This window comes from Glandiceps talaboti, chromosome 11 (assembly GCF_964340395.1).
Source record: "Glandiceps talaboti chromosome 11, keGlaTala1.1, whole genome shotgun sequence".
NCBI lineage: Eukaryota > Metazoa > Hemichordata > Enteropneusta > Spengelidae > Glandiceps > Glandiceps talaboti.
This window is the reverse complement of record NC_135559.1, coordinates 22,945,123-22,970,485: the sequence shown is the minus strand read 5'-3', so window position 1 is coordinate 22,970,485 and position 25,363 is coordinate 22,945,123. Positions and strand designations below refer to the sequence as shown.

Genomic DNA, 25,363 nt, shown 5'->3' with positions numbered 1-25,363 from the left:
CCACCATTAATGCTAGATATATTTGATAAACTAATAAGACCAATAGTTGTATATGGATGTGATGTATGGAGTGACTCCAAAGATATGCCTATTGAAACAGTAAATACTAACTTCTGCCGATTTATACTAGGGGTATCAAAGAAAACCACTAAAATGGGGATTTATGGGGAACTTGGAAGATTCCCATTAGATATATTTGTGAAGAAAGAAGCAATAAAATATCTTGTCCATGTAATGAATACAAAAAACAACAATATTACGAGAAGCTTTCAATTTCAACAAAGAAAACAAGACAAACTGGTACAAATGCACAACTTCTTATCTGCCTAATAACGATGTAAGTTAATTACAAGTTAACGAAATTAGTAAAAGAATAAAAACACAACAAATGATCCACAACATTGAACAACAGTTACATACAAGCTTCATCTCATAGTGGGAACACAGTTTAAATAACAGTGAGGAAAATGGAAATAATAACAGTAAACTTAGAACATATAAACTCATTAAATCAGATTTTAAGCTTGAATCTTATCTAATAACCATACATTATTTTTCTCTTTCTTTTCATTGAATAACTTTTGTGGTTCATTATTTTTATTATGTTATAGAATGCTAGTTTAGACAGTTTATTAGTTTTCTTATTATTTTCCTTTTATGTACCTTTAACAACTCCCCAAGGTTTTGTTATGTGTACTCAAATAAATAAATAAATAAATAAATAAATGAATAAATAAATAAATAAATAAATAAATAAATAAACACAGTAGTTCATAAACTTAATGTTTATTGGGGCAGTCATGTGATTTCCAAATATGGTATGTGTCAGCGCCGTTCATAATGCTATTTTAACACTGTACTGTTCACGTCCCTGTGGCAGTTGGGGTTCATTGATTGTGTGAACAACTTTCTGTGCTGATTGTGAGGGACTTTGACCAGATTGTGGTTTGAACAGTTGCCATCCAGACTACAGTACAGGAGGCTAACACAAACGTGTCTCTAAATAGATAGATATACTGCCGTCCTTCAGTTTTTGTTCGGCGTAGCAGTGGCTTGATAAGCCACAGATATCTCTCCAACGTCTTTTCAACAACAACAAGAACGACGAATGCTTTTACTGTGTCTATGTGCTATGTGCATGTGATGTGGTGACCATGATATATGCAAATTTTGTAACTTCACTAGTAGGTTGTTGACGTCACTGTGACCTTTCACCACTGCCATGTGCATGTAGAGTAATTTCGCAGTGTCACTCGTACGGGTACAGGGTACGGATACCTGTCTTTGCATGTCATCACATAATTATTTGCTGGTAAAGGTGAAACCATTTGTCGTAAGGTTTACTACTTGTGTGTTCAATAAAAGTAAAGTACGGGTCAGAAATTGTCGGTGAGTAGTGTACCATGACCTCACAATCATGGAATATTCCTTTTATCTAGTATGCAAATTCCGTACTCATACGACCCTATTTTAATATACAGTACCCACTCCCTATTTCTCAGCCACTTTGGAGGATCGCCACTACCAAGCACACACCTAGTCTGTATTCGCCCCAGGTCGAAAATGGCTTCAGACGCGCCTCTTATCGTACGGCTAGTTGCCGCCTCTGCATATATTGCAGACAAAGCAGGCCTGATAGTGAGAGATATAATGAAGAAAGGAGAACTTGGAATTGTTGAAAAAACCGTGAGTACTAACTTCAATAGCGTATTTATGTACAGTCGTTACATGGTAGTTATAAGTGAAGTGTCTGCCTCACCGTGCCTGGTCATGGTCTGGTTACGGCCACAACCGGTAGCTGCAGGGGGAGGTTGGTCATACACTGCTTTGGCAATCGAGGTCTTGGTTTACTAAGAATTAGTAAGATAGACACAGATTATGGAGGTCCTCCATACACAAACTAAAACTGCACTTAGCAATAGTTTGGTTCCAATTTCCGAAAATGTGAATGCTATGCTAGCCATTTTGGGGTAAAGCTGGAAGGCAACTTTTTTTAGTGCAAGTTGATGGCGCTGAATCCAAAAACACATGTAATGCCTTCCAAGTGAGGTTTAACCCCTCAAATTTGCAAAGATTTGCATAATTTTGGCTCTTTTGTCAAAATTAGATAGAAAGAAACATCTTTTCAAGAGTAAAACAAATACTTAAATCAGTTTTAATAGTTGTTAAACCATATTTGGAAGTGGTCATATACATATATTACCATATCATTAATTTATGTAGAATGCATTTCAACCAATACAATGGCAACCTGGTCATTTTGTATGACATGTAGAGTTCGCACCATTTGTAACAAAAAAACTTAAAAAATTCTTATATTATTAGTTATAAGACACGATACAAAATGGGGGTGGGAGGTGTCTCGCCTTTATTTCCATAAAGTACATTTTTCTGCCCTGCACATTCCCAGTTAAAAACAATTTCCCCAGTGCTTTTTTTATTTTTTGATTATTTGTTTTAATAACTTAGTATACTCACTTCTTCTATGGTATACTGATTTAGTCTGTGACACCTCTGACGGTGGATAAACATGAATTCCCATGTAAAAAATAATTTGTATGATCATTGCAGACGTAGACAGACACTCAAGACTAACTCGACCGTCAATGTTTCCGTAGTGTTTAACAGGCTAGGCAAAACCATATGATGAGAATTGGTTTCTTATTTGTAACTTTAACCTACTACGATTCAACCAGAAGACAGGTCCTACTTCTCTACATACATAGCAATCGTCCATATTGTCTATTTGCTCATTCGAATAATGAGATAAAAATAACAATTGAGTGATAATACAAGTATAGGTATATATACAGTTAATAATAAATATCATTATTATGAAAATATACACAATAATATGTACTTGAGTTGGAAAAAAATCCCCTATGCTTGTTTGAAATACTAAGATGTGTATTAGATTCATTCAGTACACTTCAAATTCTGATTTCTCTATGTGTGACATCATGTCATACTACCTGTAGATCGGTGACTATGATTTTCTCCCAACCCCAGCCTCACATACATAGCCTAATACTAGATAGGCTTCCGTCGAAAGAGTGACCATGAAAAGGGCTGATCTATAGAAGCTCAACAAAATTGAGTTTTTCCGCATACTTGTTAAAGAAAGACATTCTTCTTTATATCGACGGTAATTAGGTTTGTGGGCAATTTTATTATCAAAATGTGCTCATATGTATCTCTGTGTTTACTTGAACTTTTGACTTAATTTTAAACTGTTCCATATCGGTCCTTGCCCTTGTTTAGAATGTAGTAAAGTATATTAAAAATTATTTGACATTTATAAATAAAGTTTGATGATGTGAAAGAATTATTCGTTGTTCATGAATGTTTTTGGTCAAATCCATGAATGCCTTCCTGCTTCAAATTGGCATAGACAGTAGATGTTGTCTCTCTTGCATGATCATATAAATGTATCTGTAAATGAATGAAGTCATGTAATTTCTGACAAAAAACTTGCCATCAGTTAATAGTACTGTAACAGAAATATTAATATTTCATGAATGCATTGAAATTTTTGCTTACTCAGATATGTGCACATGTAGGGCTGAAAAGTATATTCTATGACTACATTGTATAGTTACCTGACATCCCCCAAATGTTGTTTTCGAGTCATAATTAACTTATCAGGGGTAAATCAGTGGAAAAATACGGCATCTGTGATTGATTGGTTTACCAAATTACCAGACAAACCCATTTGTACGTTCATCATCTTCGACATCGTTAATTTTTATCCATCTATTACAGAAAATATCTTACGTAATGCATTAAGCTTCGCAAAACATCATGTTGATATCTCAGATCATGATATAGAAATTCTTATGCACGCCAGGAAATCTCTCCTATTTGATGATAATATTTCATGGGTCAAAAGAGACAACAAAGATATGTTTGACGTGACTATGGGAAGTTATGATGGAGCCGAGATTTGCGAACTAGTGGGTTCCTACATCCTAAGTACTATTGCATCACAGTACTCTAAAGACCATGTAGGTCTATACAGGGATGATGGTTTAGCTGTTTTCCACAAAATATTGGGTAACAAGGCAGAACAGATAAAGAAAAACATCACAAAGATCTTCAATGACATCGGTCTGGAAATAACCATCGAAGCTAACCTGAAAATTGTAAATTACCTCAATATCGTATTAGACCTTTCCAGTGGGAAATATTACCCATACAGAAAACCAAATGACAACCCAGTCTACATCAATTCACAGTCAAATCACCCACCGGTTATCATCAAGCATCTCCCAGCAGCCATTAATAGAAGACTGTGTGACATCTCATGTAATCATAATGTTTTCAACCAGGCAGCACCCCTTTATGATGACGCACTCAAAGCAAGTGGCTATAAAGACAACCTTGCTTACACAGATAGAATTAACACCATCAAGAGACGGAGAAATAGGAAACGTAATGTCATCTGGTTTAATCCCCCATACAGTCAAAACGTAAGCAATAACGTTGGGAGAATTTTCCTGGGCGTCACTTCCCTAAGAGCACAAGTTACATAAAATTTTCAACAAGGGGAACATGAAAGTGAGCTACAGTTGTATGAATAACATGGCTTCCATCATCAAAGCTCACAATAATATGATCCTTAAACGCGGAAACGAGGCTCCCATAGGAACATGCAACTGTCCTGATAAATCAACTTGCCCGCTTTTGTGGTCTTTGAAAATTGAAACGAGAAAAAGGCATTTTGTTATTTAACCTCAGAGATAATTTGCATACTTTCTTATTGAACTGTACCATATCACACACCATTTTTTGGTGATAAATCAATAACAGTGTTATCTAGAACGTGTACCAAAACCACCTACTGTTCACCTTTTGTGTCGTACTTTTGAAAGAACTGATAGAATTGTGACCTTTCACCACATGTACAAATAGACTTGTAGGGCAGTGCATGCTGGGGAATACTTCATGTCCAACATTGTAGGCTAAACGATTTATGTATTTTTGTGACAAGTTATCATTTCTCCAGTGAGTGATACATCTAAATTACTACAAAGAGGCCTCGAAGCCCATTTTTTGACTTGGAAGAAATGTACATTTATCACACAACATTTTTAGTACCTGTACCATATCAGACAACATTTTTATTACCTGTACCATATCACACAACATTTTTAGTACCTGTAACATATCACACAACATTTCTAGTACCTGTAACATATCACACAACATTTTTAGCTCTGCTGTCAGCAAAAGCTGAACGGAGATTATGGGTTAGGTTGATCCTCCATTGTAGTCTGTCGTCCGTCCTTCAACTTTTCTACTGTCATCTTCTCCTTTATAGCTACTGAGCCAATAAGGAACTTGCAAACCCACCATGTTGAATGTTGCATCGTGGGAAATGTGATAATAAATACTAATAAATTGGTATTGTAAACAATACTGTTACATAGTTTGCAACCACGAATGGTCAATTCATTTGTTACCCTGACTAGTGTGGGAGGTTTATTTTATCAGTAGCTCCAGATTAGGTATTATGATAACCACAGAAATCCCATAATCCTTTGCATCTGAGCATACTCAGTCTGGATTACAAGTTCCCTATCTATATTTTTATGCAAATTAGGTCTAAAAATAGAAATTTTTGGTAAAAATACTTCAAAAATCTTCTCCAAAACTACGTGGCCAAACTAGTTGAAATTAGTTGTGTAGGTGTCTTGGGATGAGCAGATATAAGCTTGTTCAAGACAAGTTGATTGGGTCATTAATATGCAAATTTGGGGTAAAATAGAATTTTTGTAAAATGGTGACTATATTATAAAAGTACAATATTTTACCAACTTTCTGTGTGAAATGTGTTCTATAGTGTGTGTGAGTGAGTCATCATATGAAACCACTAGCCATTTCATTACTTTGCTAAAACAAAACTGCATAGTGGAAGAGCTGAACAGCAGAACCACTGCTACATATGTTACTAAAACAAGAAAAAAGAACGAAAAAACAGGTGAGCTATTCTGACTGATGTGATAGGTCACTTGTTTGGTGATAAATCGATTAAAGTGATATCTAGAACAAGTACCAAAACCACCTATCATCCATCTTTTGTGTCGTACTTTTAAAAGAACTGATAGAATTGTGACCTTTGACCCTATGTACATATAGACTTGTTGTAAATCACAGAAATAAAAAAGTCTGAATGACAACTGGTCATACATAGTAACATAGTGGTTGTATTTTCTCTATAGTATTTTACACTGGTCATACATAGTAACATAGTGGTTGTATTTTCTCCATAGTATTTTACACTGGTCATACATAGTAACATAGTGGTTGTATTTTCTCTATAGTACTTTACACTGGTCATACATAGTAACATAGTGGTTGTATTTTCTCTATAGTACTTTACACTGGTCATACATAGTAACATAGTGGTTGTATTTTCTCTATAGTATTTTACACTGGTCATACATAGTAACATAGTGGTTGTATTTTCTCCATAGTACTTTACACTGGTCATACATAGTAACATAGTGGTTGTATTTTCTCTATAGTACTTTACACTGGTCATACATAGTAACATAGTGGTTGTATTTTCTCTATAGTACTTTACACTGGTCATACATAGTAACATAGTGGTTGTATTTTCTCCATAGTATTTTACACTGGTCATACATAGTAACATAGTGGTTGTATTTTCTCTATAGTACTTTACACTGGTCATACATAGTAACATAGTGGTTGTATTTTCTCCATAGTATTTTACACTGGTCATACATAGTAACATAGTGGTTGTATTTTCTCCATAGTACTTTACACTGGTCATACATAGTAACATAGTGGTTGTATTTTCTCTATAGTACTTTACACTGGTCATACATAGTAACACAGTGGTTGTATTTTCTCCATAGTACTTTACACTGGTCATACAAAGTAACATAGTGGTTGTATTTTCTCCATAGTACTTTACACTGGTCATACATAGTAACATAGTGGTTGTATTTTCTCCATAGTATTTTACACTGGTCATACATAGTAACATAGTGGTTGTATTTTCTCCATAGTATTTTACACTGGTCATACATAGTAACATAGTGGTTGTATTTTCTCTATAGTATTTTACACTGGTCATACATAGTAACATAGTGGTTGTATTTTCTCCATAGTATTTTACACTGGTCATACATAGTAACATAGTGGTTGTATTTTCTCTATAGTATTTTACACTGGTCATACATAGTAACATAGTGGTTGTATTTTCTCCATAGTACTTTACACTGGTCATACATAGTAACATATTGGTTGTATTTTGTACATAGTACTTTACACTGGTCATACATAGTAACATATTGGTTGTATTTTCTCCAATACATGCAATACATTTAAATATTTTTTATATATACACAGTGACTGATATTTTGTACGGTTTGTCCAAAATTGATATAGAATCATGATAAATCTGTGAAAGTGGATGGTGTGTGTTTGACACTAGTCTTGTAGTTGTAGTAAGACTATGGATCTGTACTTTGGGGGATTGCTGACATAATAGCTGAAAGGTCATGAGTACCTATGTCTGCCTAGCGCCCTCAGTGGCAACCTTCGTAGCTGTTTGAAAACAACCAAGGAATAATTTAGTCTTGTAGTTAGACCTTGGATCTGTACTTTGGGGGATTACTGAATAAAAGCTGAAAGGTCATGAGTACCTATGTTTGGGCTAGTGTCCTCAGTGGCAACCTTTGGTCACTTTTAAAGTAAGCAGTCATGCAGGAGGGGTCTATCAACTAGACTAGTTAGAGATATCTGCCACAAACTTAATCACTCTTGTATACAGTATTTGCTCTGATTTCATATGTACTCAGGAATATTTACTCTGATAGTCCCAGTCATGTTTTAACAAAGTCAACTTGTCCCAAATCACTGTCATGGTCAACTCGTCCAACTACTAACTCATCTGAATGTCTATACAGACATATAGTATATTTGGCCCACCATACAACCACCAACTCATCTGAATGTCTATACAGACATATAGTATATTTGGCCCGCCATACAACCACCAACTCATCTGAATGTCTATACATACATATAGTATATTTGGCCCGCCATACAACCACCAACTCATCTGAATGTCTATACATACATATAGTATATTTGGCCCGCCATACAACCACCAACTCATCTGAATGTCTATACATACATATAGTATATTTGGCCCGCCATACAACCACCAACTCATCTGAATGTCTATACATACATATAGTATATTTGTCCCACCATCCAACTACTAACTCATCTGAATGTCTATACATACATATAGTATATTTGTCCCACCATCCAACTACTAACTCATCTGAATGTCTATACATACATATAGTATATTTGGCCCGCCATACAACCACCAACTCATCTGAATGTCTATACATACATATAGTATATTTGGCCCGCCATACAACCACCAACTCATCTGAATGTCTATACATACATATAGTATATTTGGCCCGCCATACAACCACCAACTCATCTGAATGTCTATACATACATATAGTATATTTGGCCCGCCATCCAACTACTAACTCATCTGAATGTCTATACATACATATAGTATATTTGGCCCGCCATACAACCACCAACTCATCTGAATGTCTATACATACATATAGTATATTTGTCCCACCATACAACCACTAACTCATCTGAATGTCTATACATACATATAGTATATTTGTCCCACCATACAACCACCAACTCATCTGAATGTCTATACATACATATAGTATATTTGGCCCGCCATACAACCACCAACTCATCTGAATGTCTATACATACATATAGTATATTTGTCCCACCATCCAACTACTAACTCATCTGAATGTCTATACATACATATAGTATATTTGTCCCACCATACCATGTCATAATAGTATATCATGTGAAGGAGGTTGTTCATGAATGTGATATTTTTTGTGACAAAAAATATTGACCTTTGTGTTAGTGTCTGTGGTGTTTTCTGCTGTACTTTATACTCACTATGCTTGTGAAGTATTTGTAAACCCAGATCATGTTGTCTTTCTCAAAGACTAATTTCTTCTAATTACCCGTCTGCTACATTGTGTCCATGTACAAGAAGGCATTTTAATCACTACTTATTTTTGCATTTTTTTGTCACGTTATAAATCTTTAGCGAAAATTGACAATTTCCATGGAAATACCCCAAGTATACCAGACACTGGCATGTCATAGGGTTCTATCATTGCATCATGTCATAGGGTTCTATCATTGCATCATGTCATAGGGTTCTATCATTGCATCATGTCATAGGGTTCTATCATTGCATCATGTCATAGAGTTCTATCATTGCATCATTGAATGAGTTATTTATCTTGACCTAATTACAGGGAATTCAAGACTTACAGACACAAGCTGACCGTACTGTTCAAATGAGTATATCGACATCTCTGTCACGGCAGTTTCCTGGTGTCACCGTCATTGGGGAAGAAGTAAGTACTTTACTACAAGTACAGTTTACTAGCATATGTTGACATAACAGTTTATATGTTGACATAACAGTTTATATGTTGACATAATAGTTTATATGCTGACATAACAGTTTATATGTTGACATAACAGTTTATATGTTGACATAACAGTTTATATGTTGACATAATAGTTTATATGTTGACATAATAGTTTATATGCTGACATAACAGTTTATATGTTGACATAATAGTTTATATGTTGACATAACAGTTTATATGCTGACATAATAGTTTATATGTTGACAGAATAATTTATATGTTGACATAATAGTTTATATGCTGACACATAATAGTTTATATGTTGACATAACAGTTTATATGCTGACATAACAGTTTATATGTTGACATAACAGTTTATATGTTGACATAACAGTTTATATGCTGACATAACAGTTTATATGTTGACATAACAGTTTATATGTTGACATAACAGTTTATATGTTGACATAATAGTTTATATGCTGACATAACAGTTTATATGTTGACATAACAGTTTATATGTTGACATAATAGTTTATATGCTGACATAATAGTTTATATGTTGACATAATAGTTTATATGTTGACATAACAGTTTATATGCTGACATAATAGTTTATATGTTGACATAATAGTTTATATGTTGACATAATAGTTTATATGTTGACATAACAGTTTATATGTTGACAGAATAGTTTATATGCTGACATAACAGTTTATATGTTGACATAATAGTTTATATGCTGACATAACAGTTTATATGTTGACATAATAGTTTATATGTTGACATAACAGTTTATATGTTGACATAACAGTTTATATGCTGACATAATAGTTTATATGTTGACATAACAGTTTATATGTTGACATAACAGTTTATATGTTGACATAATAGTTTATATGTTGACATAATAGTTTATATGTTGACATAACAGTTTATATGCTGACAGAATAGTTTATATGTTGACATAACAGTTTATATGTTGACATAATAGTTTATATGTTGACATAACAGTTTATATGCTGACATAACAGTTTATATGTTGACATAACAGTTTATATGTTGACATAATAGTTTATATGTTGACATAACAGTTTATATGTTGACATAACAGTTTATATGTTGACATAATAGTTTATATGCTGACATAATAGTTTATATGTTGACATAACAGTTTATATGCTGACATAATAGTTTATATGTTGACATAACAGTTTATATGTTGACATAACATTTTATATGCTGACATAATAGTTTATATGTTGACATAACAGTTTATATGTTGACATAATAGTTTATATGTTGACATAACAGTTTATATGTTGACATAACATTTTATATGCTGACATAATAGTTTATATGTTGACATAACAGTTTATATGTTGACATAACAGTTTATATGCTGACATAACAGTTTATATGTTGACATAATAGTTTATATGTTGACATAACAGTTTATATGTTGACATAACAGTTTATATGCTGACATAATAGTTTATATGTTGACATAACAGTTTATATGTTGACATAATAGTTTATATGTTGACATAACAGTTTATATGTTGACATAATAGTTTATATGCTGACATAACAGTTTATATGCTGACATAATAGTTTATATGCTGACATAACAGTTTATATGTTGACATAACAGTTTATATGCTGACATAACAGTTTATATGTTGACATAACAGTTTATATGCTGACATAACAGTTTATATGTTGACATAATAGTTTATATGTTGACATAACAGTTTATATGTTGACATAATAGTTTATATGCTGACATAATAGTTTATATGTTGACATAATAGTTTATATGTTGACATAACAGTTTATATGCTGACATAATAGTTTATATGTTGACATAATAGTTTATATGCTGACATAATAGTTTATATGCTGACATAATAGTTTATATGTTGACATAATAGTTTATATGCTGACATAATAGTTTATATGTTGACATAACAGTTTATATGTTGACAGAATAGTTTATATGCTGACATAATAGTTTATATGTTGACAGAATAGTTTATATGTTGACATAATAGTTTATATGCTGACATAATAGTTTATATGTTGACATAACAGTTTATATGCTGACATAATAGTTTATATGCTGACATAATAGTTTATATGTTGACATAATAGTTTATATGCTGACATAATAGTTTATATGTTGACATAATAGTTTATATGTTGACAGAATAGTTTATATGTTGACATAATAGTTTATATGCTGACATAATAGTTTATATGTTGACATAACAGTTTATATGTTGACATAATAGTTTATATGTTGACATAATAGTTTATATGTTGACAGAATAGTTTATATGTTGACATAATAGTTTATATGCTGACATAATAGTTTATATGTTGACATAATAGTTTATATGTTGACATAACAGTTTATATGCTGACATAACAGTTTATATGTTGACATAACAGTTTATATGTTGACATAACAGTTTATATGTTGACATAACAGTTTATATGCTGACATAATAGTTTATATGTTGACATAATAGTTTATATGCTGACATAACAGTTTATATGCTGACATAATAGTTTATATGTTGACAGAATAATTTATATGTTGACATAATAGTTTATATGTTGACATAACAGTTTATATGCTGACATAACAGTTTATATGCTGACATAACAGTTTATATGTTGACATAACAGTTTATATGTTGACATAACAGTTTATATGTTGACATAACAGTTTATATGCTGACATAATAGTTTATATGTTGACATAATAGTTTATATGTTGACATAACAGTTTATATGCTGACAGAATAGTTTATATGTTGACATAACAGTTTATATGTTGACATAATAGTTTATATGTTGACATAACAGTTTATATGCTGACATAACAGTTTATATGTTGACATAACAGTTTATATGTTGACATAATAGTTTATATGTTGACATAACAGTTTATATGTTGACATAACAGTTTATATGCTGACATAATAGTTTATATGTTGACATAACAGTTTATATGCTGACATAATAGTTTATATGTTGACATAACAGTTTATATGTTGACATAACATTTTATATGCTGACATAATAGTTTATATGTTGACATAACAGTTTATATGTTGACATAATAGTTTATATGTTGACATAACAGTTTATATGTTGACATAACATTTTATATGCTGACATAATAGTTTATATGTTGACATAACAGTTTATATGTTGACATAACAGTTTATATGCTGACATAACAGTTTATATGTTGACATAACAGTTTATATGTTGACATAATAGTTTATATGTTGACATAACAGTTTATATGTTGACATAACAGTTTATATGCTGACATAATAGTTTATATGTTGACATAACAGTTTATATGTTGACATAATAGTTTATATGTTGACATAACAGTTTATATGTTGACATAATAGTTTATATGCTGACATAACAGTTTATATGCTGACATAATAGTTTATATGCTGACATAACAGTTTATATGTTGACATAACAGTTTATATGCTGACATAACAGTTTATATGTTGACATAACAGTTTATATGCTGACATAACAGTTTATATGTTGACATAATAGTTTATATGTTGACATAACAGTTTATATGTTGACATAATAGTTTATATGCTGACATAATAGTTTATATGTTGACATAATAGTTTATATGTTGACATAACAGTTTATATGCTGACATAATAGTTTATATGTTGACATAATAGTTTATATGCTGACATAATAGTTTATATGCTGACATAATAGTTTATATGTTGACATAATAGTTTATATGCTGACATAATAGTTTATATGTTGACATAACAGTTTATATGTTGACAGAATAGTTTATATGCTGACATAATAGTTTATATGTTGACAGAATAGTTTATATGTTGACATAATAGTTTATATGCTGACATAATAGTTTATATGTTGACATAACAGTTTATATGCTGACATAATAGTTTATATGCTGACATAATAGTTTATATGTTGACATAATAGTTTATATGCTGACATAATAGTTTATATGTTGACATAATAGTTTATATGTTGACAGAATAGTTTATATGTTGACATAATAGTTTATATGCTGACATAATAGTTTATATGTTGACATAACAGTTTATATGTTGACATAATAGTTTATATGTTGACATAATAGTTTATATGTTGACAGAATAGTTTATATGTTGACATAATAGTTTATATGCTGACATAATAGTTTATATGTTGACATAATAGTTTATATGTTGACATAACAGTTTATATGCTGACATAACAGTTTATATGTTGACATAACAGTTTATATGTTGACATAACAGTTTATATGTTGACATAACAGTTTATATGCTGACATAATAGTTTATATGTTGACATAATAGTTTATATGCTGACATAACAGTTTATATGCTGACATAATAGTTTATATGTTGACAGAATAATTTATATGTTGACATAACAGTTTATATGCTGACATAACAGTTTATATGCTGACATAACAGTTTATATGCTGACATAATAGTTTATATGTTGACAGAATAGTTTATATGTTGACATATGTTGACATAATAGTTTATATGTTGACATAATAGTTTATATGTTGACAGAATAGTTTATATGCTGACATAATAGTTTATATGTTGACAGAATAGTTTATATGCTGACACATAATAGTTTATATGTTGACATAACAGTTTATATGCTGACATAATAGTTTATATGCTGACATAATAGTTTATATGTTGACATAATAGTTTATATGCTGACATAATAGTTTATATGTTGACATAACAGTTTATATGTTGACATAACAGTTTATATGTTGACAGAATAGTTTATATGTTGACATAATAGTTTATATGCTGACATAACAGTTTATATGTTGACATAACAGTTTATATGCTGACATAATAGTTTATATGCTGACATAATAGTTTATATGCTGACATAATAGTTTATATGCTGACATAATAGTTTATATGTTGACATAATAGTTTATATGCTGACATAACAGTTTATATGTTGACATAACAGTTTATATGCTGACATAACAGTTTATATGTTGACATAACAGTTTATATGTTGACATAATAGTTTATATGTTGACATAACACTTTATATGTTGACATAATAGTTTATATGTTGACATAATAGTTTATATGCTGACATAATAGTTTATATGTTGACATAACAGTTTATATGTTGACATAATAGTTTATATGCTGACATAACAGTTTATATGCTGACATAATAGTTTATATGTTGACATAACAGTTTATATGTTGACATAATAGTTTATATGTTGACAGAATAGTTTATATGTTGACATAATAGTTTATATGTTGACATAACAGTTTATATGTTGACATAATAGTTTATATGTTGACATAATAGTTTATATGCTGACATAACAGTTTATATGTTGACATAACAGTTTATATGTTGACATAACAGTTTATATGCTGACATAATAGTTTATATGCTGACATAACAGTTTATATGTTGACATAACAGTTTATATGTTGACATAATAGTTTATATGCTGACATAATAGTTTATATGTTGACATAATAGTTTATATGTTGACATAATAGTTTATATGTTGACATAATAGTTTATATGTTGACATAATAGTTTATATGTTGACATAACAGTTTATATGTTGACATAACAGTTTATATGCTGACATAATAGTTTATATGCTGACATAACAGTTTATATGTTGACATAACAGTTTATATGTTGACATAATAGTTTATATGCTGACATAATAGTTTATATGTTGACATAATAGTTTATATGTTGACATAATAGTTTATATGTTGACATAATAGTTTATATGCTGACATAATAGTTTATATGTTGACATAATAGTTTATATGTTGACATAATAGTTTATATGTTGACATAATAGTTTATATGCTGACATAACAGTTTATATGCTGACATAATAGTTTATATGTTGACATAATAGTTTATATGTTGACATAATAGTTTATATGTTGACATAATAGTTTATATGTTGACATAATAGTTTATATGTTGACATAACAGTTTATATGCTGACATAATAGTTTATATGCTGACATAATAGTTTATATGTTGACATAACAGTTTATATGCTGACATAACAGTTTATATGCTGACATAATAGTTTATATGTTGACATAATAGTTTATATGTTGACATAACAGTTTATATGTTGACATAATAGTTTATATGTTGACAGAATAGTTTATATGTTGACATAATAGTTTATATGCTGACATAATAGTTTATATGTTGACATAATAGTTTATATGCTGACATAATAGTTTATATGTTGACATAACAGTTTATATGTTGACATAACAGTTTATATGTTGACATAACAGTTTATATGTTGACATAATAGTTTATATGTTGACATAATAGTTTATATGTTGACATAATAGTTTATATGTTGACATAATAGTTTATATGTTGACATAATAGTTTATATGCTGACATAACAGTTTATATGTTGACAGAATAGTTTATATGTTGACATAATAGTTTATATGTTGACATAATAGTTTATATGTTGACATAATAGTTTATATGTTGACATAACAGTTTATATGCTGACATAACAGTTTATATGTTGACATAACAGTTTATATGTTGACATAACAGTTTATATGTTGACATAACAGTTTATATGCTGACATAATAGTTTATATGTTGACATAATAGTTTATATGCTGACATAACAGTTTATATGCTGACATAATAGTTTATATGTTGACAGAATAATTTATATGTTGACATAACAGTTTATATGCTGACATAACAGTTTATATGCTGACATAACAGTTTATATGCTGACATAATAGTTTATATGTTGACAGAATAGTTTATATGTTGACATATGTTGACATAATAGTTTATATGTTGACATAATAGTTTATATGTTGACAGAATAGTTTATATGCTGACATAATAGTTTATATGTTGACAGAATAGTTTATATGCTGACACATAATAGTTTATATGTTGACATAACAGTTTATATGCTGACATAATAGTTTATATGCTGACATAATAGTTTATATGTTGACATAATAGTTTATATGCTGACATAATAGTTTATATGTTGACATAACAGTTTATATGTTGACATAACAGTTTATATGTTGACAGAATAGTTTATATGTTGACATAATAGTTTATATGCTGACATAATAGTTTATATGTTGACATAATAGTTTATATGTTGACATAATAGTTTATATGCTGACATAATAGTTTATATGTTGACATAATAGTTTATATGTTGACAGAATAGTTTATATGTTGACAGAATAGTTTATACATGTATGTTGACAGAATGATGTATTGCATACAATATTTTTGTGATATTTATGTACTGATAGGATGATGACGAACCAGAAGTTGATGAACAATATGTCTACCAGGGATTATCGCAAGATGTCATGAAATATGCTGACAAGTACACAAATAAAAATGTGAAGCCAGAACAGGTGAGAGATACTGTAAATGTGTAATATGCAAATAATACACAAACCTGTTACATGTCAATACTACCGTTAGGTGACTTAAATAGGGGCCATATCAATAATTCAATGTAGGATAAAAAACTGAAGTTTTTTACTTTGGGGAACGGGGAGGGGTTGAACCATATTCTCATCCTACAAAATGAATTTTACTTTTAATGGATCTGTTAGTACCTCTGAATGCAAATATTTCTAGAAAATGTCATGAAATTGAGAAATAGAAGAATTAAGAAGAAAGAAAGTAAATGCATGACACTAAAATAAACTCAACAAAAGAAGGAGTTTTTCTCAACATACATTTCTTGTACATACTAAATTACTGGCTTTGTATTCACTTGATCTCACCCCTTACAACTCACACATGTCTATACTAGGTGACATAGAACACACATGTCAGTACTAGGTGACTTAGAACACATGTCAATACTAGGTGACTTTCAACACATGTCAATACTAGGTGACTTACAACACATGTCAATACTAGGTGACTTAGAACACATGTCAATACTAGGTGACTTAGAACACATGTCAATACTAGGTGACTTACAACACACATGTCAATACTAGGTGACTTAGAACACACATGTCAATACTAGGTGACTTACAACACATGTCAATACTAGGTGACTTTCAACACATGTCAATACTAGGTGACTTACAACACACATGTCAATACTAGGTGACTTAGAACACATGTCAATACTAGGTGACTTAGAACACATGTCAATACTAGGTGACTTACAAAACACATGTCAATACTAGGTGACTTACAACACACATGTCAATACTAGGTGACTTACAAAACACATGTCAGTACTAGGTGACTTAGAACACACATATCAATACTAGGTGACTTACAACACATGTCAATACTAGGTGACTTACAACACACATGTCAATACTAGGTGACTTAGAACACACATGTCAATACTAGGTGACTTAGAACACATGTCAATACTAGGTGACTTACAACACACATGTCAATACAAGGTGACTTAGAACACATGTCAATACTAGGTGACTTAGAACACATGTCAGTACTAGGTGACTTAGAACACATGTCAGTACTAGGTGACTTAGAACACATGTCAGTACTAGGTGACTTAGAACACATGTCAGTACTAGGTGACTTAGAACACATGTCAGTACTAGGTGACATAGAACACACATATCAATACTAGGTGACTTAGAACACATGTCAATACTAGGTGACTTAGAACACGTCAATACTAGGTGACTTACAACACATGTCAGTACTAGGTGACTTACAACACACATGTCAATACTAGGTGACTTACAACACATGTCAATACTAGGTGACTTACAACACACATGTCAATACTAGGTGACTTACAACACACATGTCAATACTAGGTGACTTAGAACACATGTCAATACTAGGTGACTTACAACACACATGTCAATACTAGGTGACTTACAACACACATGTCAGTACTAGGTGACTTACAACACACACGTCAATACTAGGTGACTTACAACACATGTCAATACTAGGTGACTTACAACACACATGTCAATACTAGGTGACTTACAACACATGTCAATACTAGGTGACTTACAACACATGTCAATACTAGGTGACTTACAACACATGTCAATACTAGGTGACTTACAACACACATGTCAATACTAGGTGACATAGAACACACATGTCAATACTAGGTGACTTACAACACATGTCAATACTAGGTGACTTACAACACACATGTCAATACTAGGTGACTTACAACACATGTCAATACTAGGTGACTTAGAACACATGTCAATACTAGGTGACTTACAACACATGTCAATACTAGGTGACTTACAACACATGTCAATACTAGGTGACTTACAACACATGTCAATACTAGGTGACTTAGAACACATGTCAATACTAGGTGACTTACAACACACATGTCAATACTAGGTGACTTAGAACACACATGTCAATACTAGGTGACTTAGAACACATGTCAATACTAGGTGACTTAGAACACATGTCAATACTAGGTGACTTAGAACACATGTCAATACTAGGTGACTTACAACACATGTCAATACTAGGTGACTTAGAACACGTCAATACTAGGTGACTTACAACACATGTCAGTACTAGTTGACTTACAACACACATGTCAATAATAGGTGACTTAGAACACACATGTCAATACTAGGTGACTTACAACACACATGTCAATACTAGGTGACTTACAACACACATGTCAGTACTAGGTGACATAGAACACACATGTCAGTACTAGGTGACTTACAACACATGTCAATACTAGGTGACTTAGAACACATGTCAATACTAGGTGACTTAGAACACACATGTCAATACTAGGTGACTTACAACACACATGTCAATACTAGGTGACTTACAACACATGTCAATACTAGGTGACATAGAACACACATGTCAATACTAGGTGACATAGAACACACATGTCAATACTAGGTGACTTACAACACATGTCAATACTAGGTGACTTAGAACACATGTCAATACTAGGTGACTTAGAACACATGTCAATACTAGGTGACTTAGAACACACATGTCAATACTAGGTGACTTAGAACACATGTCAATACTAGGTGACATAGAACACACATGTCAATACTAGGTGACAGAACACACATGTCAATACTAGGTGACTTACAACACATGTCAATACTAGGTGACTTAGAACACATGTCAATACTAGGTGACTTAGAACACATGTCAATACTAGGTGACTTACAACACACATGTCAATACTAGGTGACTTAGAACACACATGTCAATACTAGGTGACTTACAACACACATGTCAATACTAGGTGACTTAGAACACATGTCAATACTAGGTGACTTTCAACACATGTCAATACTAGGTGACTTAGAACACATGTCAATACTAGGTGACTTAGAACACATGTCAATACTAGGTGACTTACAACACATGTCAATACTAGGTGACTTAGAACACATGTCAATACTAGGTGACTTACAACACATGTCAATACTAGGTGACTTAGAACACATGTCAATACTAGGTGACTTAGAACACATGTCAATACTAGGTGACTTACAACACACATGTCAATACTAGGTGACTTACAACACATGTCAATACTAGGTGACTTACAACACATGTCAATACTAGGTGACTTAGAACACATGTCAATACTAGGTGACTTAGAACACATGTCAATACTAGGTGACTTACAACACACATGTCAATACTAGGTGACTTACAACACATGTCAATACTAGGTGACTTAGAACACATGTCAATACTAGGTGACTTACAACACACATGTCAATACTAGGTGACTTAGAACATACATGTCAATACTAGGTGACTTACAACACATGTCAATACTAGGTGACTTACAACACACATGTCAATACTAGGTGACTTAGAACACATGTCAATACTAGGTGACTTAGAACACATGTCAGTACTAGGTGACTTAGAACACGTGTCAATACTAGGTGACTTACAACACACGTCATTCTTTTTTCAACTTCAGATTGTTGTATGGATAGATCCACTGGATGGAACCAAGGAATACACTGAAGGTATAATGATGATTATGGCAAATAGTTATTCTTGTTTTCGCCTCTAAATTACTGAGTAAACAGTTTTCACGCAATGCATATTGTACAGTCCATTATATCCAGTGTTAATGACCGTATTGTAAGTATTGGTCTGTTAATAGTGAGTACTGTATTGTAACTATTGGTCTGTTAATAGTGAGTACTGTATTGTAAGTATTGGTCTGTTAATAGTGAGTACTGTATTGTAACTATTGGTCTGTTAATAGTGAGTACTGTATTGTAACTATTGGTCTGTTAATAGTGAGTACTGTATTGTAACTATTGGTCTGTTAATAGTAAGTGCTGTATTGTAAGTATTGGTCTGTTAATAGTAAGTACTGTATTGTAACTATTGGTCTGTTAATAGTGAGTACTGTATTGTAACTATTGGTCTGTTAATAGTGAGTACTGTATTGTAAGTATTGGTCTGTTAATAGTGAGTACTGTATTGTAAGTATTGGTCTGTTAATAGTGAGTACTGTATTGTAACTATTGGTCTGTTAATAGTAAGTGCTGTATTGTAAGTATTGGTCTGTTAATAGTGAGTACTGTATTGTAACTATTGGTCTGTTAATAGTAAGTACTGTATTGTAACTATTGGTCTGTTAATAGTGAGTACTGTATTGTAAGTATTGGTCTGTTAATAGTGAGTACTGTATTGTAACTATTGGTCTGTTAATAGTGAGTACTGTATTGTAAGTATTGGTCTGTTAATAGTGAGTACTGTATTGTAACTATTGGTCTGTTAATAGTGAGTACTGCATTGTAACTATTGGTCTGTTAATAGTAAGTACTGTATTGTAACTATTGGTCTGTTAATAGTGAGTACTGTATTATAACTATTGGTCTGTTAATAGTGAGTACCGTATTGTAACTATTGGTCTGTTAATAGTGAGTACTGTATTGTAACTATTGGTCTGTTAATAGTGAGTACTGTATTGTAAGTATTGGTCTGTTAATAGTGAGTACCGTATTGTAACTATTGGTCTGTTAATAGTGAGTACTGTATTGTAACTATTGGTCTGTTAATAGTGAGTACTGTATTGTAACTATTGGTCTGTTAATAGTGAGTACTGTATTGTAACTATTGGTCTGTTAATAGTGAGTACTGTATTGTAACTATTGGTCTGTTAATAGTGAGTACTGTATTGTAACTATTGGTCTGTTAATAGTGAGTACTGTATTGTAAGTATTGGTCTGTTAATAGTGAGTACTGTATTGTAAGTATTGGTCTGTTAATAGTGAGTACTGTATTGTAACTATTGGTCTGTTAATAGTGAGTACTGTATTGTAACTATTGGTCTGTTAATAGTGAGTACTGTATTGTAAGTATTGGTCTGTTAATAGTGAGTACTGTATTGTAACTATTGGTCTGTTAATAGTGAGTACTGTATTGTAACTATTGGTCTGTTAATAGTGAGTACTGTATTGTAAGTATTGGTCTGTTAATAGTGAGTACTGTATTGTAACTATTGGTCTGTTAATAGTGAGTACTGTATTGTAACTATTGGTCTGTTAATAGTGAGTACTGTATTGTAACTATTGGTCTGTTAATAGTGAGTACTGTATTGTAACTATTGGTCTGTTAATAGTGAGTACTGTATTGTAACTATTGGTCTGTTAATAGTGAGTACTGTATTGTAAGTATTGGTCTGTTAATAGTGAGTACTGTATTGTAACTATTGGTCTGTTAATAGTGAGTACTGTATTGTAACTATTGGTCTGTTAATAGTGAGTACTGTATTGTAACTATTGGTCTGTTAATAGTAAGTACTGTATTGTAACTATTGGTCTGTTAATAGTGAGTACTGTATTGTAAGTATTGGTCTGTTAATAGTGAGTACTGTATTGTAACTATTGGTCTGTTAATAGTGAGTACTGTATTGTAAGTATTGGTCTGTTAATAGTGAGTACCGTATTGTAACTATTGGTCTGTTAATAGTGAGTACCGTATTGTAACTATTGGTCTGTTAATAGTGAGTACTGTATTGTAACTATTGGTCTGTTAATAGTGAGTACTGTATTGTAACTATTGGTCTGTTAATAGTGAGTACTGTATTGTAACTATTGGTCTGTTAATAGTGAGTACTGTATGACCACTAGATATCTGGCAAGTATAAAGTACATGGTTTTTGACACCTGATTGGGAGTTGTCTCATACAAGATGAATTCTGTGTTGATATGCAAATGAAGTAAATAAATATGATTTTTGGTCAAAATCTTCAATCCGAAAGTTAGTGAATGGGTTTGTAGTTCCAGGTCTGTGAAATGTGCTGGGAAAGTTCAACCAATTTTCATGTTACCATTCTACAGGTCTTCTAGATCATGTGACTGTATTGATTGGCATAGCAGTAGATGGTCAGAGTGTTGGTGGTGTTATCCATCAACCCTACTTCAACTATAAAGCAGGACCTGAAGCTACCCTTGGTCGTACTATTTGGGGTATTATTGGCATTGGCTCTTTTGGTTTCAATCAGAAATCACCACCAGAAGACAAGACCATCATAACTACAACACGTTCTCATCCTACACCTACTGTACAGGAAGCTATCAATGCATTCAAACCTGATGAAGTTATACGTGTTGGAGGTTGTGGACACAAGGTATGTAAGACTCATTTCTCACTAGAGGGTACCATCTTGAATTGTATTTTGAATGACTCAACAGAGGTAAATTAGTAAATTGCTACATGCATTGAAGTGTCAGTCCAAAAACCAGCAGACAATTGCCTAGCATCATCCAGTTGGGAAATTTGTTCACATCAAAATGAATCACAGGTTTGTTGTTTGGGTATATGACATTTGGTTTTAGTGAAATTAAAAACAACTGTGGCTGTGAAAATGTAGAATTGTTTATGACACAATGACCCCTTTGTTAAAATGAAAATTAACTAAGTAACTGATACCAGCCTGCTTTCTCTTCTCTGACAACTCAGTGATTGAATATACTCACTTTAGGACTGGTCTAACTAGTGGATTATACCATTATTATGTAGGTGTTAATCATGTTGGACTGGTCTAACTAGTGGATTATACCATTATTATGTAGGTGTTAATTATGTTGGACTGGTCTCACTAGTGGATTATACCATTATTATGTAGGTGTTGATCATGTTGGACTGGTCTAACTAGTGGATTATACCATTATTATGTAGGTGTTAATCATGTTGGACTGGTCTAACTAGTGGATTATACCATTATTATGTAGGTGTTAATCATGTTGGACTGGTCTAACTAGTGGATTATACCATTATTATGTAGGTGTTAATTATGTTGGACTGGTCTCACTAGTGGATTATACCATTATTATGTAGGTGTTAATCATGTTGGACTGGTCTCACTAGTGGATTATACCATTATTATGTAGGTGTTAATCATGTTGGACTGGTCTAACTAGTGGATTATACCATTATTATGTAGGTGTTAATCATGTTGGACAGGTCTAACTAGTGGATTATACCATTATTATGTAGGTGTTAATCATGTTGGACAGGTCTAACTAGTGGATTATACCATTATTTTGTAGGTGTTAATTGTGCTGGAGGGTGATGCCCATGTCTACCTGTTTGCTAGTCCTGGATGCAAGAAATGGGATACATGTGGACCACAGGCCATCTTAGAGGCAGTTGGAGGTAAGATGCTATTAAGTATGGTGTGCTATAGGAATGCTATTAAGTGTGGTGTACTATAAGAAAAGCTATAATGTCTTTGAAGGGAATGGCACACATATAAGTAAACATTCTTTTTCAAGCTATGTTTATAGACTTAGATCACATTAAAACATTTAATGACATCTATTCTGAAGTAAATTTACAGAGACTATACATTATATCAAGGGGCACTTTTGCTATGTTGCTATGGTAACAGTGGCAGTAAATGATGCTGATTGTTTTTCCTCTCAGGTAGATTAACTGATATCCATGGCAACGTTCTTCAGTATCATAAGGATGTGAAGAAACCAAACACTGCTGGTGTCCTGGCAACCTACAAGAACCATGATTTCTATTTGACAAACATTCCTCAGGGGATCAAGGATCAACTGAAAGCCTGAACTGCTGACTCCAAGCTCTAACTTGATGGTGGCAGCTGTCACTATGGTTGTCAGGTGTAACCATGATAACCGGGTGTAACTAATAAATATAACCAGGGTGTTAAAGATTGGATCTGAAATCATATTTTTATCACAATTGTTTTGCTAGGATACATATATTTTGGTATTAGTTTATGCATACAAACAAGTCTTTTATTTCCATCAGCCCAATGCTTTCTTTAGCTTGTGTTTTTTTAAGGTGTGAAACCATGGTAACAGAGAAAATAAATGTGATGAAATGTACATTGTATATTTAACAAGAATTGTGTTTGAAAATAGGAAGTTTTGATAACTCTTAACAACATGACTTTTAGTTTACATTAAGAAGGCCTACTACCATGCTGTGACCTTTAACCTTTTTGTAGATATGAGGTCATATTTCAAGTGAAAATATTTCACTGTTGCCTCCTGTAATTCATTGCCATTAGTGACATTTTCTGATGCTTTGTTGAAGTGTCAAAATCTTTGTTTTTGTTCAGACACGATCCAAATATCTTTGATGATTGATATTTTTAATACAATTTAGCATTATGCATCCTTTCATATCAACATTTGTATACTAAACCTGGGTAATAAAATAACTATATGTTATATACATATATGGTGCGTGTGTGTGTGTGTGTGTGTGTATGTTATATACATATATGGTGCGTGTG

General features: G+C 32.0%; 1 protein-coding gene across 2 annotated transcripts; it reads left to right on the top strand.

Annotated features, from left to right (window-relative positions):
• The first annotated feature begins 1,246 nt into the window (after nucleotides 1-1,246).
• Nucleotides 1,247-25,271, top strand: LOC144442239 (3'(2'),5'-bisphosphate nucleotidase 1-like). 2 transcript variants are annotated; one of them, XM_078131519.1, is made up of 8 exons: nucleotides 1,247-1,389; nucleotides 1,503-1,686; nucleotides 9,367-9,468; nucleotides 16,893-17,000; nucleotides 20,552-20,600; nucleotides 22,932-23,221; nucleotides 24,144-24,249; nucleotides 24,520-25,271. In XM_078131519.1, exons 1-8 carry the CDS (start codon nucleotides 1,289-1,291, stop codon nucleotides 24,666-24,668), a joined length of 1,089 nt encoding a protein of 362 aa, XP_077987645.1. In that variant the 5' UTR covers nucleotides 1,247-1,288; the 3' UTR covers nucleotides 24,669-25,271. The 2 variants fall into 2 exon arrangements, with proteins under 2 accessions (XP_077987645.1, XP_077987646.1); XM_078131520.1 differs by lacking the exon at nucleotides 1,247-1,389.
• Nucleotides 25,272-25,363: the final 92 nt, after the last annotated feature.